The sequence below is a fragment of the Paroedura picta genome, chromosome 4 (genome assembly GCF_049243985.1).
Source record: "Paroedura picta isolate Pp20150507F chromosome 4, Ppicta_v3.0, whole genome shotgun sequence".
Taxonomy (NCBI): Eukaryota; Metazoa; Chordata; class Lepidosauria; order Squamata; family Gekkonidae; genus Paroedura; species Paroedura picta.
In genome coordinates this window covers 4978960-5005376 of record NC_135372.1, presented here as the reverse complement: position 1 = coordinate 5005376, position 26417 = coordinate 4978960, and the positions used below count along the sequence as shown (strand labels likewise).

At 52.3% G+C, this 26417-nt stretch overlaps 1 protein-coding gene across 9 annotated transcripts in view; it reads right to left on the bottom strand.

Annotated features, from left to right (window-relative positions):
- Nucleotides 1-7967: 7967 nt before the first annotated feature.
- KLHL26 (kelch like family member 26) overlaps nt 7968-26417 on the bottom strand; it is a 33666-nt gene continuing 15216 nt past the window's right edge. For 8 of the 9 annotated variants that reach the window (XM_077331608.1, XM_077331615.1, XM_077331610.1 and 5 more), the window contains one exon: nt 7968-13028. In XM_077331608.1, coding sequence (XP_077187723.1) covers nt 11447-13028 — 1582 coding nt within the window. In that variant the 3' untranslated portion in view covers nt 7968-11446. Of the gene's footprint in view, nt 13029-13519; nt 13596-26417 lie in introns of those variants that run through there. The other variant, XM_077331616.1, reaches the window with a different exon arrangement.

The window sequence follows — 26417 nt, the reverse complement described above, 5'->3', positions numbered from 1 at the left end:
GGTGAAATACGTCGCGGGGTGCCCCGTCTGTTTGACCCACAAACGTGGGTCGGGAAGGCCGCACGGCTTGCTGAAGCCCCTGGAGGTCCCCGAACGCCCTTGGGAAGTCATCTCCATGGACTTCATTACGGACTTACCCCTCAGTCAGGGGAAAACGGTGATCTGGGTGGTGGTGGACCAGTTTTCCAACCAAGCACACTTCGTGCCGTGCGCGGGTCTGCCCACGGCGCAGCGCCTGGCGGAACTGTTCATCTCCCACATAATGAGAGTGCACGGGTTCCCCCGCAAGATAATCAGCGACAGGGGGTCCCAGTTCGTTGCCAAGTTCTGGGGGGCCCTCATGCACCTGGCAGGGTTGTCCCGGGGCCTCAGCTCTGCTTACCACCCCGCCACCAATGGCCAGACCGAAAAGGTCAACCAAGTGCTGGAACAGTACCTACGGTGCTTTCTGAATTACCACCAGGATGATTTGGTCTCCCTACTCCCCCTGGCCAGATACGCATATAACAATGCACCGCATAGCAGCACGAGGAGGTCCCCATTTGAGGTGCAGTTCCCCACTCTTGTAAAGCCCCCCGGGGACCCCACGACAATTCCCCCGGGGGTGGATGAATGGGCCGCCCGGGTCTGGGAGGCCTGGGGGGAGGTGACGGAAGCTCTGTCCAAGGCAAAGACAGACTTCAAAAAATGGGCTGATCGAAAGCAGCAATCCCCCCCAGCCTACGCAGTGGGGGACAAGGTGTTTATCTCCACCAAGCACCTAAAGAATCGAAGGCCCTGCAAAAAGCTCAGCTATCAATTCGTGGGCCCCTTTAAGGTGGTGGCGGTGCTGAATGAGGTCATGATTAAGGTGGACCTGCCCCCTGCTTAATGCAAGGTACACCCTGTGTTTCACGTTAGTTTGATAAAAAAGGCTCCCCATCCTGATGGTTGGCACCCCAAGTCCCCGCCACCACCGCCCGTCATGGTGGGGGACAACACTCATTATGAACTGTCGAATATAGTAGATTCATAGAATCATAGAATCATAGAGTTGGAAGGGGCCATACAGGCCATCTAGTCCAACCCCCTGCTCAATGCAAGATTAGCCCTAGCATCCTAAAGCAGGTTCCTTTGCAAGCAGCTCCAGTACTTGGTCTCCTGGAAGGGCTTTCCTGATTCCGACATCTAGTGGGTGAACGCCGAGGATGTCGCGGCCCCCTCCCTCCTCCGCAAATTCCATTCCCGGTTCCCGGATAAACCGGTCCCGGTCCCGGTCCCGGTCCCGGTGGAGGCGGGATGATAGGTGGGCGAGGGAGGGGCCTTGATGGGAGCCGAGTGTAATGAACCCCGATTCATGCCATCTAGGTTTCACTTCCCACACCCCTTCAGATCTCACCAGCCAACTCTGGCCAAGGCCATAAAGTAATAAACCTGAGAGGCTCCATACAAATGTATCAATCTTACTGTAAGTGTCCTTGCGGATACAACCCAAAGTCTCAACAAAGTGTCAACTGCTTGATAAGATTCCGGGCCATCTGGCCACTTGGGAATCAACCTACCTCTGCTGCCTTCTTGCTCTCCTGCCGAAAAGTCTACATGCCCTCCTCCCTTATTTGGTGGGCACTATAACTGCCTTGTTTGTTCCTCTGTACTTTGTTACTATCAAGATCTTTGCTTAGGAAGATCTTGGCCTGCTTTAGCGTTCTGTGGACTCTGTCTAATAAAGCTCTTTTGGAATCTACAACTGACTGTTGGATTTCAGATGCGCCTTTATCTCGGACTCCGCAGGCTGGGCTCAGCCTGATTCCTGATAGGCCTCTAGAACTGCACAAAGTACTCCAGGTGTGGTCTGACCAGTGCCATATACAATGGGACTATGACATCTTGTGATTTTGGTGTGATGTCCCTGTTGATACAGCCCAAAATTGCATTTGCCTTTTTCCCCCGCTGCATCACACTGCCTGCTCATGTTTAGCTTACATTCCACAAGTACCCCAAGGTCTTGTTCACACAAAGGGTGTTTCCGCACAAGGACCAATGTTGCCAATTGGTTCCACAAAGCAGAAACGCTATTTTAAATAGTGGAATCTCAGCGTTACGCATACCTGCATTTGTAGTGGAATCCAGTAGCATTTCATTCGTTCCCCACAGGTTTCCGGTCTTGCAGGAATCGAGAGAAAGGAAGCGATTTTTTCTGTGCTTGGTCCCGCCCCTGGCCGTCAATCAAACGAACAGCCAATGGGCTATTGTTATCATGCTTCAGAAAAGCCCCTTTCCCTTTAAGCACAGGTTTAAAAAAAAAAAAACACGTTGCAACAAATATGCGTTGATTCGTTGCAGTGGAGAGACCCATCTAGCTGGCGTGTGAGCTGGCGAATCATTGTTGCCACGCTCCCCCAAGTGAAAAAAAAATCCCCACCCTCGCACGGGCGCGATTTTCGGCCGAAAATAAAGGGAACTTGCAAACGGGGCTGTGTTGTGCTTGGGGATTTAGGGGAGCTTTAAGCACTTTTGTGGAGGGACTGTAGCAGGAGAAGCCTTGCTGGGTGAATGAAGCCTCGCTGGTTCGTTGCTTTCCCCGCTCGCTCTGAGGGGGAAAAAATGGTGATCGCTTCGCCGGAAGTTCGGAGGAGAGAGCCAGGGGGAGGGACTTTGTTGGAAGCGCAATAATGAGAACGCACAGGTCTTTTTTGCTAGTGTTGCAGATTGTTCGCAAGAGTGTAGCGCTTTTCGAAGGGTGAATCCACTTTTCTCGATTTCCCTAGAACAAATCGCTTTTCGCGGAACTGTTGCAGGAGTGTTGCAGATTGTGTGCGACGTCTTGCGGAATGGCAAATTAGTAGCGTTTACAATATGAAAGCCTTCTGCTACATTAAACTCGTGCAGAATGGCCCACAGTGTTACCTAGAAGCTTATCCCCCCATCCAGTAGGTATGCTTTTCATTTTTCAAAGTATTTGAGTTTCATCTTCAAGATCTGGGCTTCTAAGGATCAGTCAGGGCTGATCTCCTCTAGGACTGACCGGTTTGTTTGCCTTGCATCCAAGGGACTCACAAGAGTCTTCTCCAGCACCAGAGTTCAAAACCCTCAATTCTTTGACGCTCGGCCTTCCTTATGGTCCAACTTTCACAGCCATACATTGCAACTGGGAAGACCATAGCCTTTTGTTGGCAGGGTGGTGTCTCTGCTTTTTAGGGTGCTATCTAGATTTGCTATAGCTTTCCTCCCCAGGAGCAAGTGTCTTTTAATTTCTTTGCTGTAGTTCCCATCTGCAGTGCTCTTGGAGCCCAGGAAAATAAAATCTGTCACTTCCTCTATTTCTTCCCCATCTATTCCCCATCAGAAAAGGAAAATGTTCAGGAAATGGAGGGAAGGACAGAGCTCTAAAGAAGAGTACCTACAGGTTACTAAGCAGTGTAGATCAATCATCAGAAAGGCCAAAGCTGAGAGTGAGCTAAGATTGGCCAGGGAAGCCCATTGTAACAAGAAAAGATTTTTCAGTTATGTGAGAAGCAAATGTAAAGTAAAGGAGGCAATAGGCCCAATGTTGGGTGCAGATGGACAAACTCTAACAAATCTAACAAGATCAAATCAGGAAAAAAAACTGAAGAAGAAATCACAAGGCAAATTTAAGAGCAGAGAGCTGAGGCAGCCAGACAACCCACACCCAAAGAGCAGGGAGCGCTGGAGGCTGCTATCGCTGCTGCTGCCGCCGCCGCCGCCCCAGGAGCTGATACCAACGGGCCGCTGCTGACAGACCGCTGGGGCTGCAACGAGGCTGCAACAGACGAGGGCTGCATGAGTCTGCCACCGACGGAGCACCAGCCTGACAGAAAACCAGCCTACCAGGAACTGTGCCGATGAGGTGCACCCTTCGGCCCAGCTCCCCGGCTCCTCCTCGGCCTACCTCAAGCCCTCGCACCTTCCCAGCACACTTCGCGCCCTTGCGCCTCCTCGGCCCGCCTCACATCCCCGGCCCCACGCCCAGCTCCCCGGCTCCTCCTCAGCCCACCTCGCACCGCCCGGCTCGGCTCACCCAAGGCTCCACCCCAGCCCATCCAGGCTTGGCTCACCTCGGCTTTCTCGTCATGCCGGAGCCACCACCATTCCCAGCCCACCGGCTTCTCCGTTGCTCTCAAGCCCACCACTTCCTTGGAGATCGCTTGGCCGCGGGGACCGTCGAATCCAACCAACTGAAAACCGCCCGACTCCGCGACCAGTGGCACACAAAGACCGTAGGATCCAGCCAACAGAGGCCCAGAGCTCCGGCACAGTTAAATTGAAAAAGACATCAAATAGGGTAGAAGGGAACTGAACTGTTCAAAAGTGATTGGGGGGGAAGGGGTTGATTGATAAATTGATTGGGGAGGGAACTGATCTGATGACATTAATTGGAGGGAGGAAAAGTTTAATAACGTAATTGGGGGGGGAGGAAAAAAACTGATTGGGGATATTGGGACCTGTTGAAATTAACTGGGGAAGAAAAAACTAATTGTCTATCAAAATTGACTGAGAGGAACTGGGGGGGGGGTTTAAACAGAGTGCGGGACTGGTGGCTCTCCAAAAAAGAAAAAAATAAGCGGGAACTCCTAACGGTTATAAATTAAAGCGGTGTCTGCAACACAGAAAGAGAAGGTGTCTGCAACACAGAAAGAGAAGGGGAGGGAAATAACCAAAGAGCAATAAGGCAGGTCCGAGAAAGGAATGAAAACGTGGGGGGGGGGAGGATCTGCCCAAAAACAAAGAAGAGAGAAAATCTGCCTAACAACAAGGAAGAGGGAACAGAAAGACTGGAAAAGATAGAAAAGAGAGAGAAAGTGAGAACCGACCTAACAACAAAGCAGGGGAGGGGAATGGAAGGGAGTAAGCTGATAAATCAAAAGAGTACTTTTCCAATAACAAAAAAAAAGTGGAAAGAAAAGGGAGGGTGGGAAGAAAGCCAAGTTAACAAAGAGAAAAAAGAGACAAGAAGAAAGCACGGTATCCAATCACAATTAACAACCCAAACACCCAATTACCACAGTCCCACATGTACCACTTACTTAATTCATTGAAATCCAACCAAAAAGGTGCCCTCCCCCTCCACCCAAACTGAATGGAAGCAAATAAAATGTACTAACATCCAATCAACTGATCAAACCAACTCCAGACTGGGTAACCCTGAGATGTAGTAAGACGATCAGGGCCATCCCTCTGGAACTCCAACCCACCTGAATTTTACCACACACACAATCAAATCAATCCACCTGAAATTGAAAAAGCCAAAGGTAACAGAACCAAAACAACCAAATAAGAATCAGAACAGGGCAAAAAAAAAATCCCTAGAAATCAATCAGTTGACAACTCAGGGAGGAAACATCAGTCATGGATAGCTCCCAAATACCGAGCTCAACCAAGGATAAAATAACACCAATGGGGGACCCAAGGGGGGCAGGGATCCCAATAATAAGGGGAAGAGGCAGAGACAGCGGTGGGGGGAGGCTGGACAATAGAAGGGGCTTGAGAAATGACCAAGCTTGAACCCCTTCTAACCTCCGCCCCATCTCTCAAGCCACTAGGGTGGAGGCAAGGGTGAACAACCCACCTCCGACACTGATGCTGTGCAATGCCAGGTAGTTTAATAACAAAACCTCCACTCTGCAAGCTTACTTTGCAGAGCAGGGGGTAGACCTGGCATGCGTGACGGAAACTTGGTCCAGAAATGGTGAAACAGTCGCGCTCAAAGAGCTGGCCCCTGCCAGGTTTTCTGTCCTCCATCAGTTGTGGACTGTGGGGCGGGGAGGAGGAGTGGCAATCCTGATCCACAATAACATCTCCTTCAGGGCTCTCCCTGCACCGACAATTCCAGGAATTGAGTGTGCCAGCCTCGGGTGGGGCACAACCGAGAGCATGGCCATCTGGCTGGTGTATCGCACGCCCAATGTACCTCCAGGTGCCCTGCCTGCCCTGCTAGAGGCGGCTGCCACCTGGACACTACAGTTCCCCAGACTATTAATTCTGGGGGACTTTAATGTCCATGCGGAATTGCAACCATGTCGACGCTAGGGTTCTCGCAATTTGTTGTTGGCCCTATCCACCAAGCAGGTCACACTCTGGACTTGATTTTCGGAGCAGGGTTGAGTATGGATCCGGTCACAACTACTGCCGTGCCATGGTCGGACCACTATACCCTGAAGACTTGGCTTAGGTTGCCATCTCCTCCTCAATTGGGTGCCGAGCACATTTCAGCTCGCCTGCGGAGACTTATGGATCCAATTGGATTCCTGAATGCTCTGCGGGACCCAATGCCTCCCGGCACTTCTCTAGATGCACTGGTCAGCGACTGGCATGACAGAATGCTGACAGCCTTCTCGGTCCTGGCCCTCACCTGGTGGAACGAGCTCCTTGAGGAGATCAGAGCCCTGCCCGAACTTCCACAGTTCCGCTGGGCCTGCAAGAGGGAGCTCTTCCACCAGGCATTTGCTTGAGGCTGACCGACTCCTGCTGGTCCCCCCAGACACCTGCCCATGACTTTCCCAAAGTTACTGTTAATTGTTATTATAATTGTGGTTTTGTAATCTTTTGATGTTTTTTAAAGTTGTTTTGATGTTATGTAATGTTCCATGTAAGTTATAATGTTCTGTGTAAACCGCCCAGAGCTGCAAAGAAATGGGCGGTATAGAAATCTAAATAAATGAATGAATGAATGAATGAATGAATGAATAAGATGCAGAGAAAGCAGAAAGGCTCAGCGCCTATTTTACATCTGTTTTTTCCTACAGGTCAAAAGGTTTAGGCACATCTAGAGATGGCAGTAGCCAAGAGATAGTGTCTGGGTGGCAGGTTAACATGGATAGAGAGGTTGTCGAGAGGCATTTAGCTGCACTGGATGAGTTCAAATCTCCTGGGCTGGATGAAATGCACCCGAGAGTGAAGAAGAAGACTTGGTTCTTATATGCCGCTTTTTTCTACCCAAAGGAGGCTCAAAGCGGCTTACAGTCGCCTTCCCTTTCCTCTCCCCACAACAGACATCCTGTGAGATGGGTGAGGCTGAGAGAGCCCTGAGATTACTGCTCGGTCAGAACAGTTTTATCAGTGCCATGGCAAGCCCAAGGTCACCCAGCTGGTTGCATGTGGGGGAGTGCAGAATCGAACCCGGCATGCCAGATAGAAGTCCGCACTCCTAACCACTACACCAAACTGGATGCATCACCTGCAGCTTGCTCCTTTTCACTGTATGTGTCCCAGTTACATGCCAAGTAGAGCCATGGAGCTGCAGGCCTTCCCCAAATTGAAAAGCAGCGGAGGGACTTGATTCTGAGTTCTTTCCCAGCAGCTACTGCCTGATCCTTTCAACTGCAGATGCCAGGGATTGTACCTGGGACCGCCAGCATGTCAAGCAGAGACGCTTCCATTGAACTGCAGGTCTTCCCCAAATAGAAATGCTCAGATCTTTCTCAGCAACTACAGCCTGGTGCTTTCAACTTGGAGATACCAGGGATTGAAGCTATGACCTTCTGACACTCTACCACTGAGTCACAGCCTCTCACCAAATGTAACATGACACAAGCACCTCCTTCAGTTATTCTGAGTTTCTTCCCTTCTTGACCATTTTGTCCTGCCCAAGTGTTTTTTGTTGGTTTTGGTTAGAGTCTTTTTGGCATTTAAAGTTTAAATTGCTTTTTCTTATAATGAAAAAGGTCAATAAATTACTTTGGAAAAAAAACTGACTCCTTAATGAGAAAGCCACAAGAAGGGTCTACACAAGCACCGCCCCCCCCCATAACATCTGCTTTTCTGCTTACTTGGGAGCAAAATGTCATCTCTCTTTGAGTGTCTGTATCGCATGGTGTTGAGTGGGAGCCACAGCACACAGGCAAAAGAGCCCCACTCCACTGTCTGTACACACCCAGACACATACACACCACACACACAGCATCACTTCCTTGCACTTTGCACACTCAGCGCATCAAAATAGACTAGAACATCAACACATTAGACGATGCTTGAAAAAAATCTGTTTTAATCATGTCGTTAGAAGAAGAAGAAAAAAGGCTAGCCGTTTCATGCTCCAGAATGCAAAAAAGCCAACCTGCTCTGTTTGGTTGTGGTCTGTGTTAGCAGAACGTGCTTCTCCTGTCTTTTGAGACTCTGGCTCAGGCTGGGGGAGGGGGGGGGAAGAACATATGAATAGAGGAGGAATTCATAGGCAGGGCCTGACCTGTCATAAATGTCCTTATGCATTTCAATAGCTTCTGTAGAAATACTCAAGGAGCAAGCAAGAGAACTGCTTCCTGTGCTGCAGTAGCTTCCCCCCGCCACTTGGGTTGATGGCAGTTCTCGCCAGACTTACAGGATCTTTTTAAGTTCTTCCTGTGTCAGCCCCCACCACCACCAGTGCTGACAGTAACAGGGTGCATAGTGCAAGGGCTTGATGTGTGTGTGTGTGGGGGGGCAGACAGTGGCATATCTAGCCCATTTGGCTCCTGGGGTGGGTGGGCAGGGCTTGGGCACATGGGATGAGTAGGGATGCCAACCTCCAGGTGAATCCTCCAACCAGAAGCTGGCTACCCCCCCATCCTTTGCTGGTGGCCAGGGGAAAACTTGGGAACCCTACCACCCAGCCAATCCCCCAGACCCAGTGTTGCTTATGGGTGCCAAGGTGTGTGGTGCATCCAGCCAAAGCTCACCCATGGGGCAGCAGTGGTATAGGATGTGCCCTACACTGTCAGTTCTCTCTCTGAAACCTACACGAGGCACAAATTACACCTCCCAACATGCTCCACAAACAAGATGCATTCCTGGTCCTCACAGCAGACCAGAGTGCTGGTATGCCGCACATCACATGTGGTGAGCAAGATACTCAGTGGGAGGCAAGTGGGAAAAGCACCCTTCCTTCCAGTCCTGCCCCACCAGCAGATGCTGGTAACCTGGCAACCAAAAAGGCCTGTGGCTACTTAGGTTCCCAAAGAGCCCCAACCTCAGGAGCAGCAGCTGCACCAGCAGGGTGTGCCCACCCATCAGATGGCACCCAGGGCATACGCCCTGGTTGCTATACCTTCAGGAGTGGCCAAACTGTGGCTCTTCCGCTGTCCATGGATTACAATTCCCATGAGCCTCTGCCAATATGGGCTCATGGGAATTGTAGTCCATGGACAGTGGGAGAGCCACAGTTTGGCCACCCCTGCGCCTAGAAACACCACTGGGGGCAGAACTGAGCACAGGGAAAGATTTGTGGCTCTTGAATGGAAGAGGTCAGCCATGCAAGAGCCAGGGTGGGATGTGTGATCCGAATTTACTGACATGCTCTTGGAGAGGGCAGCAGAGGGCAGCTTCTAGACTCCGGCTGAACAGGGAGCTTGTGTCCAAGAGGACTGAGTGGCAACGTGAGCCTCCTACCTCTTGAAGCAACGGTTGCCTTTTAACGCTAGACACTGCTTCCATGTCTGAGAAGCCCGCAGCTCCACCACTGAGTCTACGCTCATAGTAATGGCCAATGCCTGTTTGCCATGGGGTGCTCAAGGTGACCCCAAATCAACTGCCCCACCAAGCAACTGGGGATGGGGTCAATAGGTGGCAGAAATTTCTTCACATTCTTGGCCATTTCCTGTCTGTGTGTTTGAATGCATTCTCCTCTCTGTGGCCAGTAACTAACCTCACATGCCCAAAGCATCGGGGCAGTTAAGACCCTGGGGTGCCGAACAGGGTCTTCATGAAGAGGGCTGGGCGCATTTCAGACATGCCCTCTGCGTGCTGCCCACATGGCCCTGCCAAAGGCTTGTTGCAGTTGAACCAGTGGAAGTGGCAGCCGCACAGACAGCAAGGCTGGGATTGCCCTCCAGTTTCAAAAGTGTCCAAGGCGCTGATCAGGACTGGCAAGGAGGCAGCGAACAGGTGAGGGACGCAGGTTGGCTGAACTACAGTATTGCCTGCTCTGTGAAACACCTGGAGGTCTGCAATTAAAACCTGGTCTGGAGTTACTTTTTCATCTGTCCAATTTGCTGACCTTGAAGATTTTTGTGGATAAAGCCTTGGAATCTGGAATAGGAGGGAGGGGTGAAGAAGAGCTGGAGTTTTGTACCCCGCTTCTCTCTGCCAGGAGTCCCAAAACCTTTCCCTTCCTCTCCCCAAAACAAGCACTCTGCGGGGTAGGTGGGGCTGAGAGAACTCAGCAAGGGCAGCTCTACGTTCGTCCAGCTGGCTGCATGTGGTGGACAAGTGGGGAACCCAACCTAGTTCTCCAGGTGAGAGCCGCTGCTCTTAACCACTACACCACGCTGTCTCTCTTTTGGCCAGGTGAAAATTTTCATCAGTGGGGGCACCTGAAGGATCACCCGATCGTATAGGCCCAAAGGGTTAAAAGTTTGGTGTCTGGTAATAGTCCAATGCTAGTTTGGGATTCACCTGCTTGACACTAAGAACCACACAGGTGAGGAGGACAGAAGTACTCTTTTATCCAGGGATTTGGAGATTGTGCCACCTGACTGAAGTATAGCAGGCTGTAAGCTAGCTTTTGTTCTTTCCTGTTCTGCATGCTTTATAAGTTTGTGCTGTATTGAATAAAGTTGCATTTCCCCTCCGTTTGTTTCTATTTCTTCACAATAAACTTTTTCAAAAAACTGAAAAGTCTGCTTTCTTTGTACCCATGTCCTGGGGACTGGCCTGATCCTTGACAGTCAGGTTACCCAGAGAGCAGCAGCCTGAAGTTGTGGGGTAAAAGTGGACTGATGAAGGAAGAGCTGAGGGTCAGTGAGCCATCTGGGATGATCTTGCCAGCCAGCACTGGGCTAGTAAGGAGGATTGGGCTGAGGGGAACCACCCTGGGGAGACAGGCAGGCTAAAGGAGAGAGACAGATAGAGGAGCTGGAGTCAGGAGGGAGGGAGCACTGTCTGAGCCAGCAAAGGAGGAACAGTAATAAAGGAGTGGAGGGAGAGGGCCAGGAGCTGGGAGTTTTTTTCTGGGGGATGTGACAGCTGAAGAACAAAGGGCTGGGGTGTGAAGAAGAAGTAAGGCCCCCCTCCCCAATGCTCTTCCACTGTCCTTGGCTTCATTTAATTTCAAATGAGGGAGTTACAGTGTATCCCTCAATCCACCCTGTGTGCAAAAGTGCTTTTTGGAAAATAACCCAAACATTGGACACTCTCTCATCCCCCATCAAGTCCCCACCCTGCCTCCTTCTTCTGAAAGCTTTTCAGTTTGAAGCCAGCAGCCAGGGTTCATGAGTAACAATGCTTTCTAGTGCATCTTCACCATTTTCTGTTTACAAAACCGCTTTCTTTTTAAAGCGTCTGCGAGAGACAGGGAAGCCCTCCTTCCTTCTTCCAGAAGCGCTCCTATCTCAGTAGGGACTGAACACACAGCCTGAACGCAGTGACCACAGGCGGCTGGCAGTCAGGCTCATTTAGCCCGACAACTTTATTTTTCCCAACAATGGGAAGGAAGCGTCTATGCCTCAACAGTGTGCAATGTCTTGGAAGTTCATGGTCACCTCTGGGCCGTGGTCTGCGGCAAGATCACAGGTGCACAGGCAATGCCGGCAAAAGATTCCGGGAAATGGAGGTCCCGCTCCCACTCATCCGTCTCGGTGTTGTACACCTGGACGATGCTCGTGACGTTGTTAAGGTGCCAATTGTAACCCCCTACGATATAGATCTTCTTCTCCAGGAGGCAACAGCCAGCCTCAGACTGCCCTGCCCGCATTGGGGTGACTGTTGTCCACTGATTGGTCTCAGGGACGTAGTATTCCACCGCCAGCACGTCGAAGCAACGGTCGACATGATCCATGCGGCCCCCGAGGGCGTATATCCTGCCGTTGGTGCTCACCATGGCGTGTAGGACGCGGGGTTCATTCATGGGGGTTTTGAATTCCCACTGATCGGCAGCGGGTTCATAGCAATGCAAAGCCTTTTTGTCTTCCACCGATATCCCATATCCACCCGATATGTACAGCTTGCCTCCCACCGTAGCCCCCGCATGACCCCACGTCCGACGCTTGAGGGAACAGACATAGCTCCACTCGTTACTTTTGGGGCAATACTTCTCAACAGATGCCAGACTCCCAGACCGGTTCCGGCCACCTGTGGCGTAGACCACACCGTGCAAGACGTTCAGTTGGAACTGGATTCTACTCTCCTGCATGGCCTGGATGCGCAGCCACTGGTTCAAATGTGGGTCATAGCGGCAGCAGATGTCCACCGCTCCCTCACCGCTGCGGTACTGTAGAAGCTGCCCCCCAACCACGTAAACAAAGTTATCCAGCACCGCCACACACGTGTGGCTGCTGCCCACTTCCATTTCCGTCAGCTCCTTGAACTGGCGTGTGCTGATATCCGGCAAGTAGTAGACCTTCCTGCTCACAGTCCGGTCGTTGTCTGTGTAGGGGGTACCACCAAAAGTGATGAGGGACAGGACGTCTGAGCGGATCGCCGTTCGGGGTGACTGCATCTCATGCTGCCGGAAAGGCAAGATCTGGTAGTTGAAGGCTTCCAAGAGGTACTGCCGGCACAAGACGTCCTCCACCATTATGTCCAGGGTCTGGACGTTGTCCACCAGCTCGGACGATTTCATGAGCGGAAAGCGGATATGGCAGAGGACCTGGCTGGCATTGCTCCGGCGTGACTGGTCATACTGCAGCCAGCGGATGGCAGCCCGGAAGAGGTCAATCTCGCTGCAGCTCTTGAGCTTGTTGCTCTGGAGGAAGAAGACGAGGCGTTCCAAAGGTAGGTGGAGGAAGTCTTCCTCTTCGGAGATTTGCAGGAAGTGCCGGTAGGTGAAAGTGTCCACCGACTCCTTCAAGGAGGCCAGGCTGAAGGTGGTGGCCATCTGCCCGATGTTGAGGCATGTCTCGACACTCATGGCGGACTTCAGGAACTCTTCGCAGAGCTCCACCACGGGCACCATCTGCAGGAAGACGGCTGCCCCAAGCACATCCTGGATGCAGTCGAGGTCAAGGGTCACTTCAGCGCTGTACGCAAACTCAATGATGTGCTTCAAGCCCTTGGCGGACACGCCTTTCAACTCTATGATGTCTTGGGTTGCTTCCCTCATGCCGCCAGTGAACATCGCCCTGAGGGTAAGAACATATGAACATAAGATGGATCAGACCGGGGGTCCATCTACTTCAGCATCCTGCCTCACACAGTGGACAGACAGTTCCTCTGGAGGGCCAACAACAGAGCACAGAGGCTGAAACCTTCCCCGATAATAATATAAGGAGAGCTCAGCTGGACCAGGCCAGTGGTCCATCTAGTCCAGCATCTTGTCTCACACAGTAGCAAACCCAGTTGCTCTGGAGGGCCAAAACAGAGCATAGAGGCTGATGCCTTTCCCCGATATTGCCTCCTGGCACTGGGACTCAGAGACTGACTGCCTCTGAATGTGGAGGCTCTCTTGAGTCACCAAAAGAGTACAAAGAGCACAAGAGGAAAGAAGTCACATTCCCCATCCAGGAAACACAGGCACTTTGGGTTGCCAGCTATTTAAGCATCTTCTCAGTGGCCCATCGACAGCCTTTTTAACCAATACATCACATTAAAATGCTCTTGCAAGTAACCAGACCCTCAGAACAGTGGGCATATTTAGACAAGTGTGAGATGGACAGTTCTTTTTGTACTGGAAGTCAAGAAGGATTACATACAGCAAGTGAACACAATCAACAGTGTGGAACATTCTATAAACAATGAAACAGCATTCGAGTTCTAGAACCAAATGGAACTGAAGCAAAACATAGATATGACACACTGAATCACGCAAAATAAGATAGTATGATCCTAGTTTTAACAAGCTAAACGCAGTAGGGTAGACCATATTCCCTCTTTATTTGTCCAAGATGTTTTGCACATCATTTTACACATTGGTACCCCACTGCCTGGGTAGAAACACCCTCATGAGTAATTCAGTTTTACATAGTTTTAAGAGAGCCAGGGGAACAGGAACCTTTCTGACTTCTCCGGGAAGGCCGTTCCATAAGGTGGGGGACACAACCGAATAGGTATGCACAGTCAATTGTTGATTCTACCTATTTGCAGGTTGCCAATACCCAGGTGACCAAAGCCGTAAGGGCAGAACACTTAGATCAGCGGTCCCCAACCTTTCGAAGGTTGAGGACCGCCTCCGGGGGTGAGGAAGAGCCGGCGGCTCAGGCGCCATGCATGCGTGTTTGTGTCCGCCAGCGTGCTGGCGGCCACACCGGCCTCTCCCCCCCCTCTAGAAGCAAGAAGCTAGCCGGGCCACGAGCAAGAAGCTAGCCAGGCTGCTTTGGCGGCCGCTTCTCTCAAGACCTGGTGAGATTCTCACTGGGGGGGGGAGAGTCAGGCGTGGCCCCCAGTGGCCCGCTACCGAGGCCTTCGCAGCTTGGTATCGGGCAGTAGACTGGGGGTTGACGACCCCCGACTTAGATCACCAGTTTTCAACCTTTTCTTCATTGCGACCCCAACTTCAGCGTTGAAGCCCAGCAGGGACCCAGCCAGAGGAGCTGCCAACTAGCGCTGCGGAGGTGCTTCCGCTGGCCCCCCCAGCCATGGCCATGGGTGACCCCCCCGCAGGAGGTGACTGGATGGGGGGTGAAGACTCACTGTCCCGCTCTGGGCCAGGCTTGGGCTTGCTCCCTTGGCTCACCGCTTCCCTCCTTTTCCCCTTCTTTTAACTGCTTGTGTGTGTGTGTGTTCTGCGGCGGCCCTGCATACGAAGAGCATACGGGGCTTGCTGGACGGAGTTGGGCGGGATGGGGCGACTTTGGACCCATGGGGGGAAGGAGTCGTTTTCTTGCCAGCTCTGAAAGAGCTGAATGAAATGTTTTAACACATTCCTTAGCAGGTGCTGGCGTGACCCTCCGGGCAGGCTGGACAGCTGCAGAAGGAGCCAATGGGGCACTGGAAACGCGTGTGCACGGGTGGTGTAGAGGCAGCCATTGCCATGGCTCCGCCGCCTTTGCCAGCCGCCGCCTCCACACACCACCACATGCTGCCGCTCATCACTGCCCGCCACCACCACCCGCCTCCCCATGCCGCCGCCTGCCGCAGCAGCGAGCAACCTGGCGACCCCAGGGAAGGGGCCAGGCGACCCCAAATGGGGTCCCAACCCCAAGGCTGAGAACCACTGTCCCAGATAGACGTCCCTTCTGCAGCTAAAAAACCCTGTAAAAGGCCTCAGGCTCCGAACCGAGACCACCAGACCATGTGCTGACCTAAATAGATTGGCTCTGCTAGCCAAAGATATGAAGCACAACTATGGCACATTTTGTGTTCCCTTTCAATAAAAGCAGCTGTCTATTATATTTCATTTTCCCAAGCTCTACCACCTGCGTTTCATATCAACACTGTCAGGATCAGTCCCTGCTCTCTGCCATGTTTGAGTCCCTTGAACCTAAGAGACTCCATCTTGGTGTATCTTTGTCCTTTGCTAACTTTCCCATGTAACCAGAATGCTTATGCCTGTAGTTTTCCTTTGATTCTCCCCCTCCTTTTGATCTCTTCCTTTTCACACTGCATAGTCTCCCTGCTGTGATACATTGTTGCCTGTGTTCCTGTAAACATCTTGTCTGCTAGCCTGGGGCGCCGCCTGACCAAGGCCGTGCTAACTTTGACACCTTGGCAGGAAGGTGGGATGGCACCTGGGATGGCTTACCACCTGCTTTTGGGAACGCTTGGGTTTAGGCGGGAGAATTGTATTGATAACTACTTGCTCTTCTGATATCGAACAGTCTTGACTTCGAATGTTGAAGTGTTCAGAGCTACTTCCAATTAAAGCTTTCTTTCTATAGAAGTTTATTTGTGAGTTCTGTCTGCTTTTGACAGTAAGTCAAGACTCACAATGCCTTATCTCCGAAACAATGGCTATGTTCGGAGGGGTCACTTTTCTTGGCGACGTCCCGGACGAGGAGGACGAGACGGCCGGTGCCCCAGATGGGGAGACTGAGCCGATCGAGCCACTCGATCTGGGAGACTCCTCGAGCAGGGGAGGCCTGCTGCTCACACCTGTGGGAGCGTGGGCCCAGACTGCTGCCCAGATGCTGGTCTGGTCGGGAATGGCTTGGGCACTTGAAGGCTTCAGACCGGTGCCAAAGTTTTTTCTGGAGCGGCACGTTACCGAACAGCGACGGAGGTCCCGTTTCGACGACCCCACCGTGCGGATCGAGTGGGGTCCGGCTTTCCCAAAAGGGGTGCCCGACCTAGAAGCTGCTACCATGATGGAGGTGCTGGACCTCTGCGATCGAGTGGGCCGAGTGGGAGACTGGCAGGCGAGCTAGGGGAAGAGTCCCAACAGATGGCCAGGCGCCTCCTCGCCGAGCTGCGCCAGCCAACGGCTATCCCGGAGGAAGGGACGGCAATCGCCCTCCCGGCAGGTCCCTGGGAAATGGAAGGAGTGAGGGGAACTGGACGTCCTGAGGAACTCCTACCTCGGGGGCCACCAACGCAAGGAGCTGGGATGGTACCGCCTGAGCCGCGCCCACTCGCGAGGAGAAGTAGGCGACCGCTGGGTGCCCCAACCGCTGCCCCAGGGAGAAGGTGCTCGACCTCGGGAGCCCCAACCACCGCCCCAGGGGGAAGGCGCTCGACCCCGGGAGCCAAGAGCACCACAGCCTCTAGGGGATGGGGCCCGGACAGGGGAACCAAGGAGACCCACAGCCCTGATCCCGCCTGTGCCAATCGGGCGGGAAGCAGCCCGAGGGTGGACCGTCGACCCTGTTCCCCGGACTCAACTGCCGCCGCAACTCCAAGGGGCAGAAATTCACCATCTGTACAGGTTCAAGACCTGGTTCACAGGGGATCCTGAAGCGTTCCCAGGGTTCCTGGTCAACCTCCAAGCCTACATGATGGACGTGGGTTTCATATTCCAGGACGACGCCCAGCGCATCCGCTTCATTGGCGACTGTATGGATGCCGAAGCCGCCAAATGGTTCTTGGACCTGTATCGGTACGCATCCGCGGAGGTGCGCAACTATGACCGCTTCATCTGCTGCATGAGAGAGCGGTTCGAAGACCCATTCGAGGTGGAAATGGAGGAGGCCGGCCTGAAGTCGATTAAACAAGGTTACATGTCGGTGAGCCAGTACACCAGAGAATTCCGGAAGTTGGCTACAGTGGTGCCCCACTGGGGTGAGCCCCAGTGTGTCCACGCCTACAGAGAAGGGCTGCGCAAAGACCTGGCGCAAAAATGCCTTCACCTGGATGACCCAGAAACGGTGATGGGTTGGGCCCGCTTAGCCGGGGAGGTGGAGAAGCGTCTGCGTGTGGCAGCCAAGCTGGGTGGCAAAAAACCCAAAGTACCGCTGAAGACGTCTACCCCAAAGAAGGCTTTGGCCCCGAAAGCCCCGAAAGTGGATGCGGCTGAACGCAATCGGCGCAGGGAAAAGGGGCTTTGCCCGGGATGTGGCGGGCAAGGCCACTTCCTCACTCAGTGCCCATCCAAGAAGCAACTGCCTGCCTCCGGGGACCAACCATCCAGCAAAGCAGCGACCACCGAAGCGAAAGGCTCCAGCCAAGAAGACTGTTGGCTCCTTACTTGCCCCACTGGGGGGGGGTCAGTCCAACTGGAAGCTGTCAGCGGCAGTGGAACGGAGGAGGAGGCTACTTCGGGTGAGCCGTAAGGGAGAGGAGAATGACCTGCTGTGAAGAAGCCCCGCCAGCAGGTCCCGGGCAGGGGCAAACGTTTGGTGAGTGCTCCCCCTTTGGTCTTCCTCCCAGTAACTTTGACTGTGCCAAAAACGAGGACGTAGGTGGGGATCCAGAGCATTGTGGACTCTGGGTGCACTAAGACTTTGATTAACCCCCCCGCCCTGGCAAAATCTTTAGGAGTGGGTGAGGTGCTGTTGGCCAAACCCCTCCGCTTCACTCAGATGGATGGGAAGTGTGCCCCAGGGGGGGGAATGGTGAGCAATACGCTCCCGTTGGAAATGGATATGGCTGAACATTGGAAAAAATCCAGCCTGTAGTGGCGCCCAGTTCGGCGTTCCCATGTGTCCTGGGGCTCAACTGGTTGCAAAAGCACGACCCCAAGGTGAATTGGAGCAAGGGGACGGTCCAGTTCTTAGACCCAGAGTGCAAGAAGCACCACCGCGCCAAGCCCCGGGGAGCCCTGAGGTGCTCCATTTCCAAGATGGCAACGATGGCAAAAGCGGGGCCAGAGGGATTGCCTAGAGAGTATTGGACTTACAAGATGTGTTTGCAGAGAAGGAGTGTGACCAGTTGCCCCCCCCACCGAAAGACTAATTGTGCCATTGAGTTGAAGCCAAGGGAGCCACTCCCGAAAGCCAAACTATACTCGATGAGCCCTAGAGAGATGCAGGAACTACAGGCATTCCTTGACAAGAACCTGGCCCGCAGGTTCATCCGCCCCGCTACCTCCCCCACAGCAGCCCCAGTATTATTTGTAAAAAAGAAAGATGGATCCCTACGCCTCTGTACGGATTACAGGGGATTGAATGCTGTGTCCACATGCAACGCCTACCCTCTGCCCTTAATCAAAGACCTGTTGGGGCATCTGGGGAGTGCGCGCATTTTCATAAACTGGATTTGCGTGAGGCCTACTACAGAGTAAGGATAAAAAAGGGACATGAATATTTGATTGCCTTTAACACCACACTGGGACAATTTGATCATACTGTCATGCCGTTCGGCCTTGCCGGCTCTCCGGGTGTGTTCATGAATGTAATTAACGAGGTCATGCATGATCTACTGTACAAGGGGGCCCTGGTTTATTTGGACGATATTTTGTTTTATACAGAAGACCCTGCTGAACACGTGTCTTTGGTGCGCGGAGTTTTGCACCATTTGCGGGCGCACCACCTTTACGCCAAACTCTCTAAGTGCGAAGAGAGGTGAGAGGAGAGTAGCAGGAGAGAGGTGAGTAGCAGGGTACCTCAGGGCTCGGTGCTCGGCCTGGTACTTTTTAACATATTTATTAATGATCTAGATGAGGGGGTGGAGGGACTACTCATCAAGTTTGCAGATGACACCAAGTTGGGATGACTGGCAAATACTCCGGAAGATAGAGACAGAGATCAATGAGATCTGAACACAATGGAAAAATGGGCAAATGAGAACAAGATGCAATTTAATAAAGATAAGTGTGAAGTTCTGCATCTGGGTCAGAAAAATGAAAAGCATGCCTACTGGATGGAGGATACGCTTCTAGGTAACATTGTGTGTGAACGAGACCCTGGGGTACTTGTGGATTGTAAACTAAACATGAGCAGGCAGTGTGATGCAGCGGTAAAAAAGGCGAATGCCATTTTGGGCTGTATCAACAGGGGCATCACATCAAAATCACAAGATGTCATAGTCCTATTGTATACGGCACTGGTCAGACCACACCTGGAGTACTATGTGCAGTTCTGGAGGCCTCACTTCAAGAAAGACGTAGATAAAATTGAAAGGGTACAGAGGAGAGTGACGAAGATGATCTGGGGCCAAGGGACCAAGCCCTATGAAGATAGGTTGAGGGACTTGGGAATGTTCAGCCTGGAGAAAAGGAGGTTGAGAGGGGACATGATATCCCTCTTAAAGTATTTGAAAGGTTGTCACTTGGAGGAGGGCAGGATGCTGTTTCTGTTGGCTGCAGAGGAGAGGACAAGCAGTAATGGGTTTAAACTTCAAGTAAAACGATATAGGCTAGATATCAGGAAAACAATATTAACAGTCAGAGTAGTTCAGCAGTGGAATAGGCTGCCTAAGGAGGTGGTGAACTCCCCCTCACTGGCATTCTTCAAGCAAAGGTTGGATACACACTTTTCTTGGATGCTTAGGGCTGACCCTGCGTAGAGCAAGATGGCCTATATGGCCCCTTCCAACTCTATGATTCTATGATTCTATAAATTCAACCGAAAGGCGGTGGAGTTTCTTGGCTTCCGCGTCTCCTGTGAGGGGATTGAAATGGACCCTGGGAAGGTCCGTGACTTATTGCCTTGGGAACCCCCATGCACACGGAAGCAGTTACAGAGTTTCCTAGGGTTCGCTAACTTTTACCGTTCTTTCATCCCTAATTTTGCTAAGGTGGTCCTTCCACTGACGGACTTGTTAAAAAACAAAGGGGGGGGGGAACTGGCGTCTCGACCTAGTGTGCCTCTGGTGTGGTCCCCCCAATGCTAGGCTGCATTCAAGTGCCTAAAATCCCTGTTTACCACAGAGCCAGTGCTGGCCCATGCAGACCCCCGCAAGCCGTTCACAGTGCAAGTGGACTCCTCAGATTCTCACTGCCTATGGTGGCAGTGATCCTCCAGGAATGTCAGGATGGAAAGTTACACCCGCTAGCGTATATTTCAAGAAAATTCTCGGGGCCTGAAAGGAATTGGGCAATTTGGGAGAAGGAAGCAGCAGCGGTAAAGCTGGCTTTAACTACCTGGCGGCACTGGCTTGAGGGGGCAGCTCACCCTTTTGTTGTGTGGACTGATCACAAGAATCTACAAGCCCTCAAGCAGCCTTGATCTTTCTCTGCAAAACAAATGTGCTGGGCGGAGTTTTTCTCTCGCTTTAATTTCACCCTAAACCATCTGCCGGGCAAAGTGAACTTTTTGGCCAATGCACTTTCGCGCCTCCCCCAGTACAACTGTAAACGAGACCGATTGGTTGACACGGTGTTCACCCCCTCCCAACTAGGCCTGATGGTGATGACACGTAGCAAGGCAAAGGGGAGTGGACCTTTCCCAGGGGGATGGGTCCAGAGGGATGTTAGACTAGACTCTGACTTCGCTAGCCTCCGCCCCTCCCTAATTGAGAAAGAGGGTTTGTTTTTTAAGGAAGACCGACTGTTTGTTCCCCTGGCTGCACGCAAAGATGTTCTGAAACTCTGCCATGATTCTAAGCCTGCGGGACACTTTGGGTCTGTGAAAACTCTGCACTTGGTATGCAGACATTACTGGTGGCCCACTCTGCGGAAAGATGTGGAACTGTTTGTCCAGGGTTGCCCAGTGTACCTCACAGCCAAACCCATAGGTGGCAAAAGGAAGGGACTATTGCAGCCTTTGCCAACCCCCTTGTGTCCCTGGAAGGACATTACAATGGATTTTATTACTGACCTCCCACTCAGCCACGGGAAGAGCGTAATCTGGGTGGTGGTTGATGCTTTTTCCAAACAAGTCCACTTCGTCCCATGCACCAAAGTTGTCATCCTTGTTCATTGAACACATGTACCGCCTGCATGGGATCCCGGGGAGGGTACTGACGGATCGGGGGCCCTAGTTCGTTGCCAAGTTCTGGCGGGAGCTTTTGAGGTTTCTGGGCGTGGAGCAGGCACTCACATCTGGCTATCACCCAGAAACAAATGGCCAGACTGAAAGAGTGAACCAGACTTTGGAACAGTACCTGCGCTGCTTCATCAACCACCGACAAACTGATTGGGTCTCCCTCCTCCCCTTGGCAGAATTTGCCTACAACAATGGGGTTCATGCGTCCACTGGGGTATCCCCTTTCAAGGTGGTCTATGGGGCCGACCTAACGGCAGTACCCACGTGGGACATTTCATTGCCGGACGCCCCGGACATTCAGAAATGGGCAGGGGAGATTTTGAAAGCCTGGCCAACCGCACTGCCCTCGCCCCAAGGATGGTAGGTGAGGGGAAGAATGTTTTTGAACCAGAGGAATGTCAGGATCAGTCCCTGCTCTCTGCCATGTTTTATTCCCTTGAACCTAAGAGACTCCATCTTGGTGTATGCTTATGCCTGTAGTTTTCCTTTGATTCCTCCCTCCTTTTGATCTCTTCCTTTTCACACTACATAGTCTCCCTGCTGTGATACATTGTTGCCTGTGTTATCTGCTAGCCCGGGGCGCCGGCATGACCAAGGCCGCGCTAACTTTGGCACCTTGGCAGGAAGCCTGGGATGGCACCTGGGTGAGAGGCTTACCCCCTCTAGGCCAATCATCCTCAACCAGGTTACTAGTAACCCTAGGGTTACTCCAGAGCCCTGGATGATTTAATATGTATGTATGTATGTATGTATGTATATGTGTGATTTAACTAACCCAGGAAGGAATCAGGAGGACAGAGTGGCTTTCTGCTCATCTGTCTGCTCTGCAGTGGCCTTGTTGAATTCACACTCAATGGAAAAGGAGTGGGAGGGAAGAGCTGAATCTGCAGCACTCCCTCCACTGGCTCCTCCCATTTCCCCCCTCTCAGAATTTCTTCTGCCAGCAGCACTGCCAGCAGGAAATTGGTAGTGGAAGGCTGTTGTAAGCAAAGGGATTCATATATTCAAGCAGGAGAGGACTGTGTTCAGTATCAGTGCCAGAGGAGACATTTTCTCCAGGAAATTTTCTCTCAGTAGTCTGGAAATGAGCTGTAATTTCAGGGGATCCCCAGGTCTCACTTGGAGGCTGACATCCTTAGCCAGGAGCTTCTACACCTGGATCCAGTGCACATCTTGCACAAGGATTCCTCCCCAGGATTCCCCCTTGCCCTGGCAGCCATTTCTGACCCTGTGAAAATAGATTCTCAGGTCTTAGTAGCACTGCCAACCTCCTGGTGGTGCATGGAGATCTCTCAAAGTTACAAGTGATCTCCAAATCACACAGATCATTTCCACTGAGGAGAATTGTTGCTTCACATGGTGGGCTTTATGTAAGGTGACCAGATTTTAACATTGGTAAAGCCATTGAGCGGGGGGGGGGGGGTTCTTGATTAAAATTTGGTCTATATGGAGCAACAAAAAGGTTCATAGAACCCATAGAACGCAAAAATAGTATTGTAATATATATATTTTTAATTTCAACATAAGTACAATTTGCCAGGTACCCCCAGATGTCCCTCCAAAAGTGGGACAATCTGGTCACCTTAGCTTTATGACAACTGAGATGAATGCTTCCTTGTTTTGCTCAGGCAGGTTACTGCACTACCCAAAATGCACTACCCAGTTCGAGAGGTGGCCGGCGTGCATCGGGTTGTCGTGGGCGGACGGGGGGCACGGAAAGGGGTGGGGATGTCAAGAGGGGTAGTCGGCGGTGGGTGGGTGCATGTGTGCTTTTTGGGGGCAGGAAGCAGTGGCGGCGCGGAAGAAACCAGGGGGGGTTAGTTGGGGGGGCGAATGAGTGCGGGGGGCGGGAAAGGAACAGGGACGCTGTCTTCGATGCTGCCCTAGACAAATTGTCAATATTTTGGAAGAGGGAGAGAAAAAGTCCAGTCTCCACATCAGGCACATTTTGTTTAACCCTCCGTCACACCAAGCATTTTTTTCCTAATTGGAAAAGCCTCCAGCCTTGCAGCTTCTCCTTGCAGAAAACTCCTGCAGCCCCTTCATCCTTCTGCCTGTTCTTTTCTGTATCTTTGGGGGCTCCATGGTCCCTCAATTGAGTCCAGATCAGTAGATCAGCAGAACAGATCCAGAGATCAACATCCCATTTGTGAAGCATGCAGGGCCTGCAAAAGGGAGCTCTCCTCTGCCAGGCATTTGGTTGAGGTCGATCTAAACCACCGCTTCCCATTGGCCCCCAAGCTTCCCTCCTACAACATATCCTCCCAACTCACTGGGCCTCAGTATGACTTGAACTGATACTCTTTGCAGTTTCCACCATTCTTTAATGTCATTGTTGTTATTATGTTATTGTTGTTATCACCTTGTCATTACTATAAATGGAGTTACCTGTATTGTTTCTTGTTTCATGTAAACTGCCCTGAGCCTTTGGGCAGGGTGGTATATAAATATAATGCATGCATGCATGCATACATACATACATAATCAATGTGTGGTCTCCTAATTTTCTAAGCTGTCAACTTCGGTAGCTCAGGCTACCCCAATCTCATCAGCTTTCAGAAACGAAGCAAGGCCACCCCTGGCTAGTACTTGGATGGAGGCCACCGAGGAATACCAGGGCACACTGGACTGTCTCTTGCTTTCAAAGCTGCACAGGCTCACTGTGAGTTGGCTGCAACTTGACAGGACTTTAAAAACACACAATATTCTGACTTACAAATTTAAGGGCTTCTTGGTGCTGTTTGAAAGCCAGCTTGGTGCAGCGGCCTCTAATCCTCCACATGAAGCCAACTGGGTGACCTTGGGTTAGTTGCAGTCCTATTAGATCTGTTCTTGCAGAGCAGTTCTGTCAGAGCTCTCTCAGCCCCACCTACCTCATAGGGTGTCTGTTGTGGGGAGAGGAAGGCGATTGTAAGTTGCTTTGAGACTCCTTCGGGTAGTGGAAAGCAGGGTATGAAACCAGGTCTTCTTTCTTTCTAAATTTTGCCTACCTCTGTGGTATGGCAACATGTGGAACATTGCCTACAGTTTTGGTCAGAGTGCTGATCAGCCCAAGAAAACTGTAGAAAAGTTCTAGCAGAACAGCAGCAGGACTGGAATGCTTATCCTGATGAGAGGCTTTATTGTTTACTAGTAAAAAAGCCCATTGTATCAAGAAGACAATGGGCGCTAGCAGGCGGGGACCAGAGCGAGGGGCAGGCGAGGGACAGAGCGAGGGACAGGCTACCTGAAAGAGGAGGCAGGTGGCAGCTCCTCGGCGTCTGGTGGTTTTTGGCGGGGAGTCCCAGGCGTGGTGTGCTGGGCTGCGGTGGCTCCTCTGGGTTTTTTGTTCTTCTGCGGCTGGGGGGGGTGGGTTCTTTCTGCTGCTTCTCGTAGGTGCGCCGGTTGGAAGCGGCGAAAGGCTCCTCTGGGGGCTTTTTTCCCCTTTCTGCTGCATCGGGGCGCGCCCAGCCACGCCCGCTGATCGGGCCGCGCCCGGCCGCGCCCGCGGATCGGGGCCGCACCCGGCCGCGCCCGCGGATCGGGGCCGCGCCCGCGGATCGGGGCTGCGCCCGGCCGCGCCCGCGAGCCACCCCCACGGATCGGGCCGCGCGGGCGCGGCCCCGGCCCTGATTCCCTCTCCCCGCCCTCCCGCAGTAAGAAGCTTCCCGGGCCGCAAGATTGCGGCCTGGGAAGTTTTTTACTGCGTGGGGGGGGGGGGGAGAGGGAGCCGCGGGCCGGCGCCATGGCCTTTGCCGCCCGGCTGGAAGCGGCGAAAGGCTCCTCTGGGTTTTTTTTTTCTTTCTGCTGGAAGCGGCGAAAGGCTCCTCTGGGGGATTGTTTTTCTTTCTGCTTGAAGCGGCAAAAGGCTCCTCTGGGGGTTTGTTTTTCTTTCTGCTTGAAGCGGCAAAAGGCTCCTCTGGGGGTTTGTTTTTCTTTCTGCTGCTTCTCGGAGGCGCGCCGGCTGGAAGCGACGAAAGGCTCCTCTGGGGTTTTTGGGGCTGGGAATCAGAGGGACCAATCGGCAGGCGCTTTGCGCCTGCCGATTGGTCCCTCCGGTTGTCTGTCATGAGGAAGGGTCCAATCCGGACCCTTCCTCATCCCGGACACATCCCGCCCCAGAACCCCTTACTGTTTTATTTAGTCCGTGGCGCCCGCGGCGCCACGGGCGGTGTACAGATAACACAGGCAATCATAGAATCATAGAATCATAGAGTTGGAAGGGGCCATACAGGCCATCTAGTCCAACCCCCTGCTCAACGCAGGATCAGCCCTAAGCATCCTAAAGCAATGTGACAAAGGTCCACAGAATTAAGCACGTGGCAAGAAAGCAGATAGACTTTTGTAATTCCAGGATACCCTATGACACTGCTTGGCAGTTGATTCGAGAGTCATAGAGTCATAGAGTGGGAAGGGGCCATGCAGGCCATCTAGTCCCACCCCCTGCTCAGTGGAGGATCAGCCTCAAGCATCCAGGAGAAGGATCTGTCCAGCCGCTGCTTGAAGACCGCCAGTGAGGGGGAGCTCCCCACCTCCTTAGGAAGCCCCTTCCACTGCTGAACTAGAATCACAGAACCCTAGAGTGGGAAGGGGCCATGCAGGCCATCTAGTCCCACCCCCTGCTCAGTGGAGGATCAGCCTCAAGCATCCAGGAGAAGGATCTGTCCAGCCGCTGCTTGAAGACCGCCAGTGAAGGGGAGCTCCCCACCTCCTTAGGAAGCCAATTCTACTGCTGAACTACTCTGACGGTGAAGTTTTTTTCCAAATATCTAGCCAACTTCTACACATAGTTTAAAGCCATTACTCTGGATCCTCTCCTCCGCTGCCAACAAGGACTCCTCTTTCCAAGTGACAACCTTTCAGATACTTCAAGAGAGCCATCACATCCCCTCTCAACCTCCTCTTCTGCAGGCTGAACATTCCCAAGTCCCTGAGCCTTTCTTCATAGAACGATTCCACACCTCACATCATCTTCATCACTCCTCCAAACTCTCTCAATTTTGTCCACCTCCTTTTTGAAGAGAGGCCTCCAGAACTGCACACAGGACTCCAGGTGGGGTCTATGTTTAGAGAGACTATGTTTTTGATGTGATACCTCTGTCGATACAGAGAGACAACTGAGAGGACAGCTTCACAAAACAGATACCTTACTTATGGAACTCGCTGCCACAAGATGTAATATTGGCCACTGGCTGGGACGGAGTTAAAAAGCGTCTGGACAAACGTTATGGAGGCCACACCTGTCAAAGAACCCTTGAGGTGAGAGGCTAGGTACAATTTTTTTTAAGTATTCAC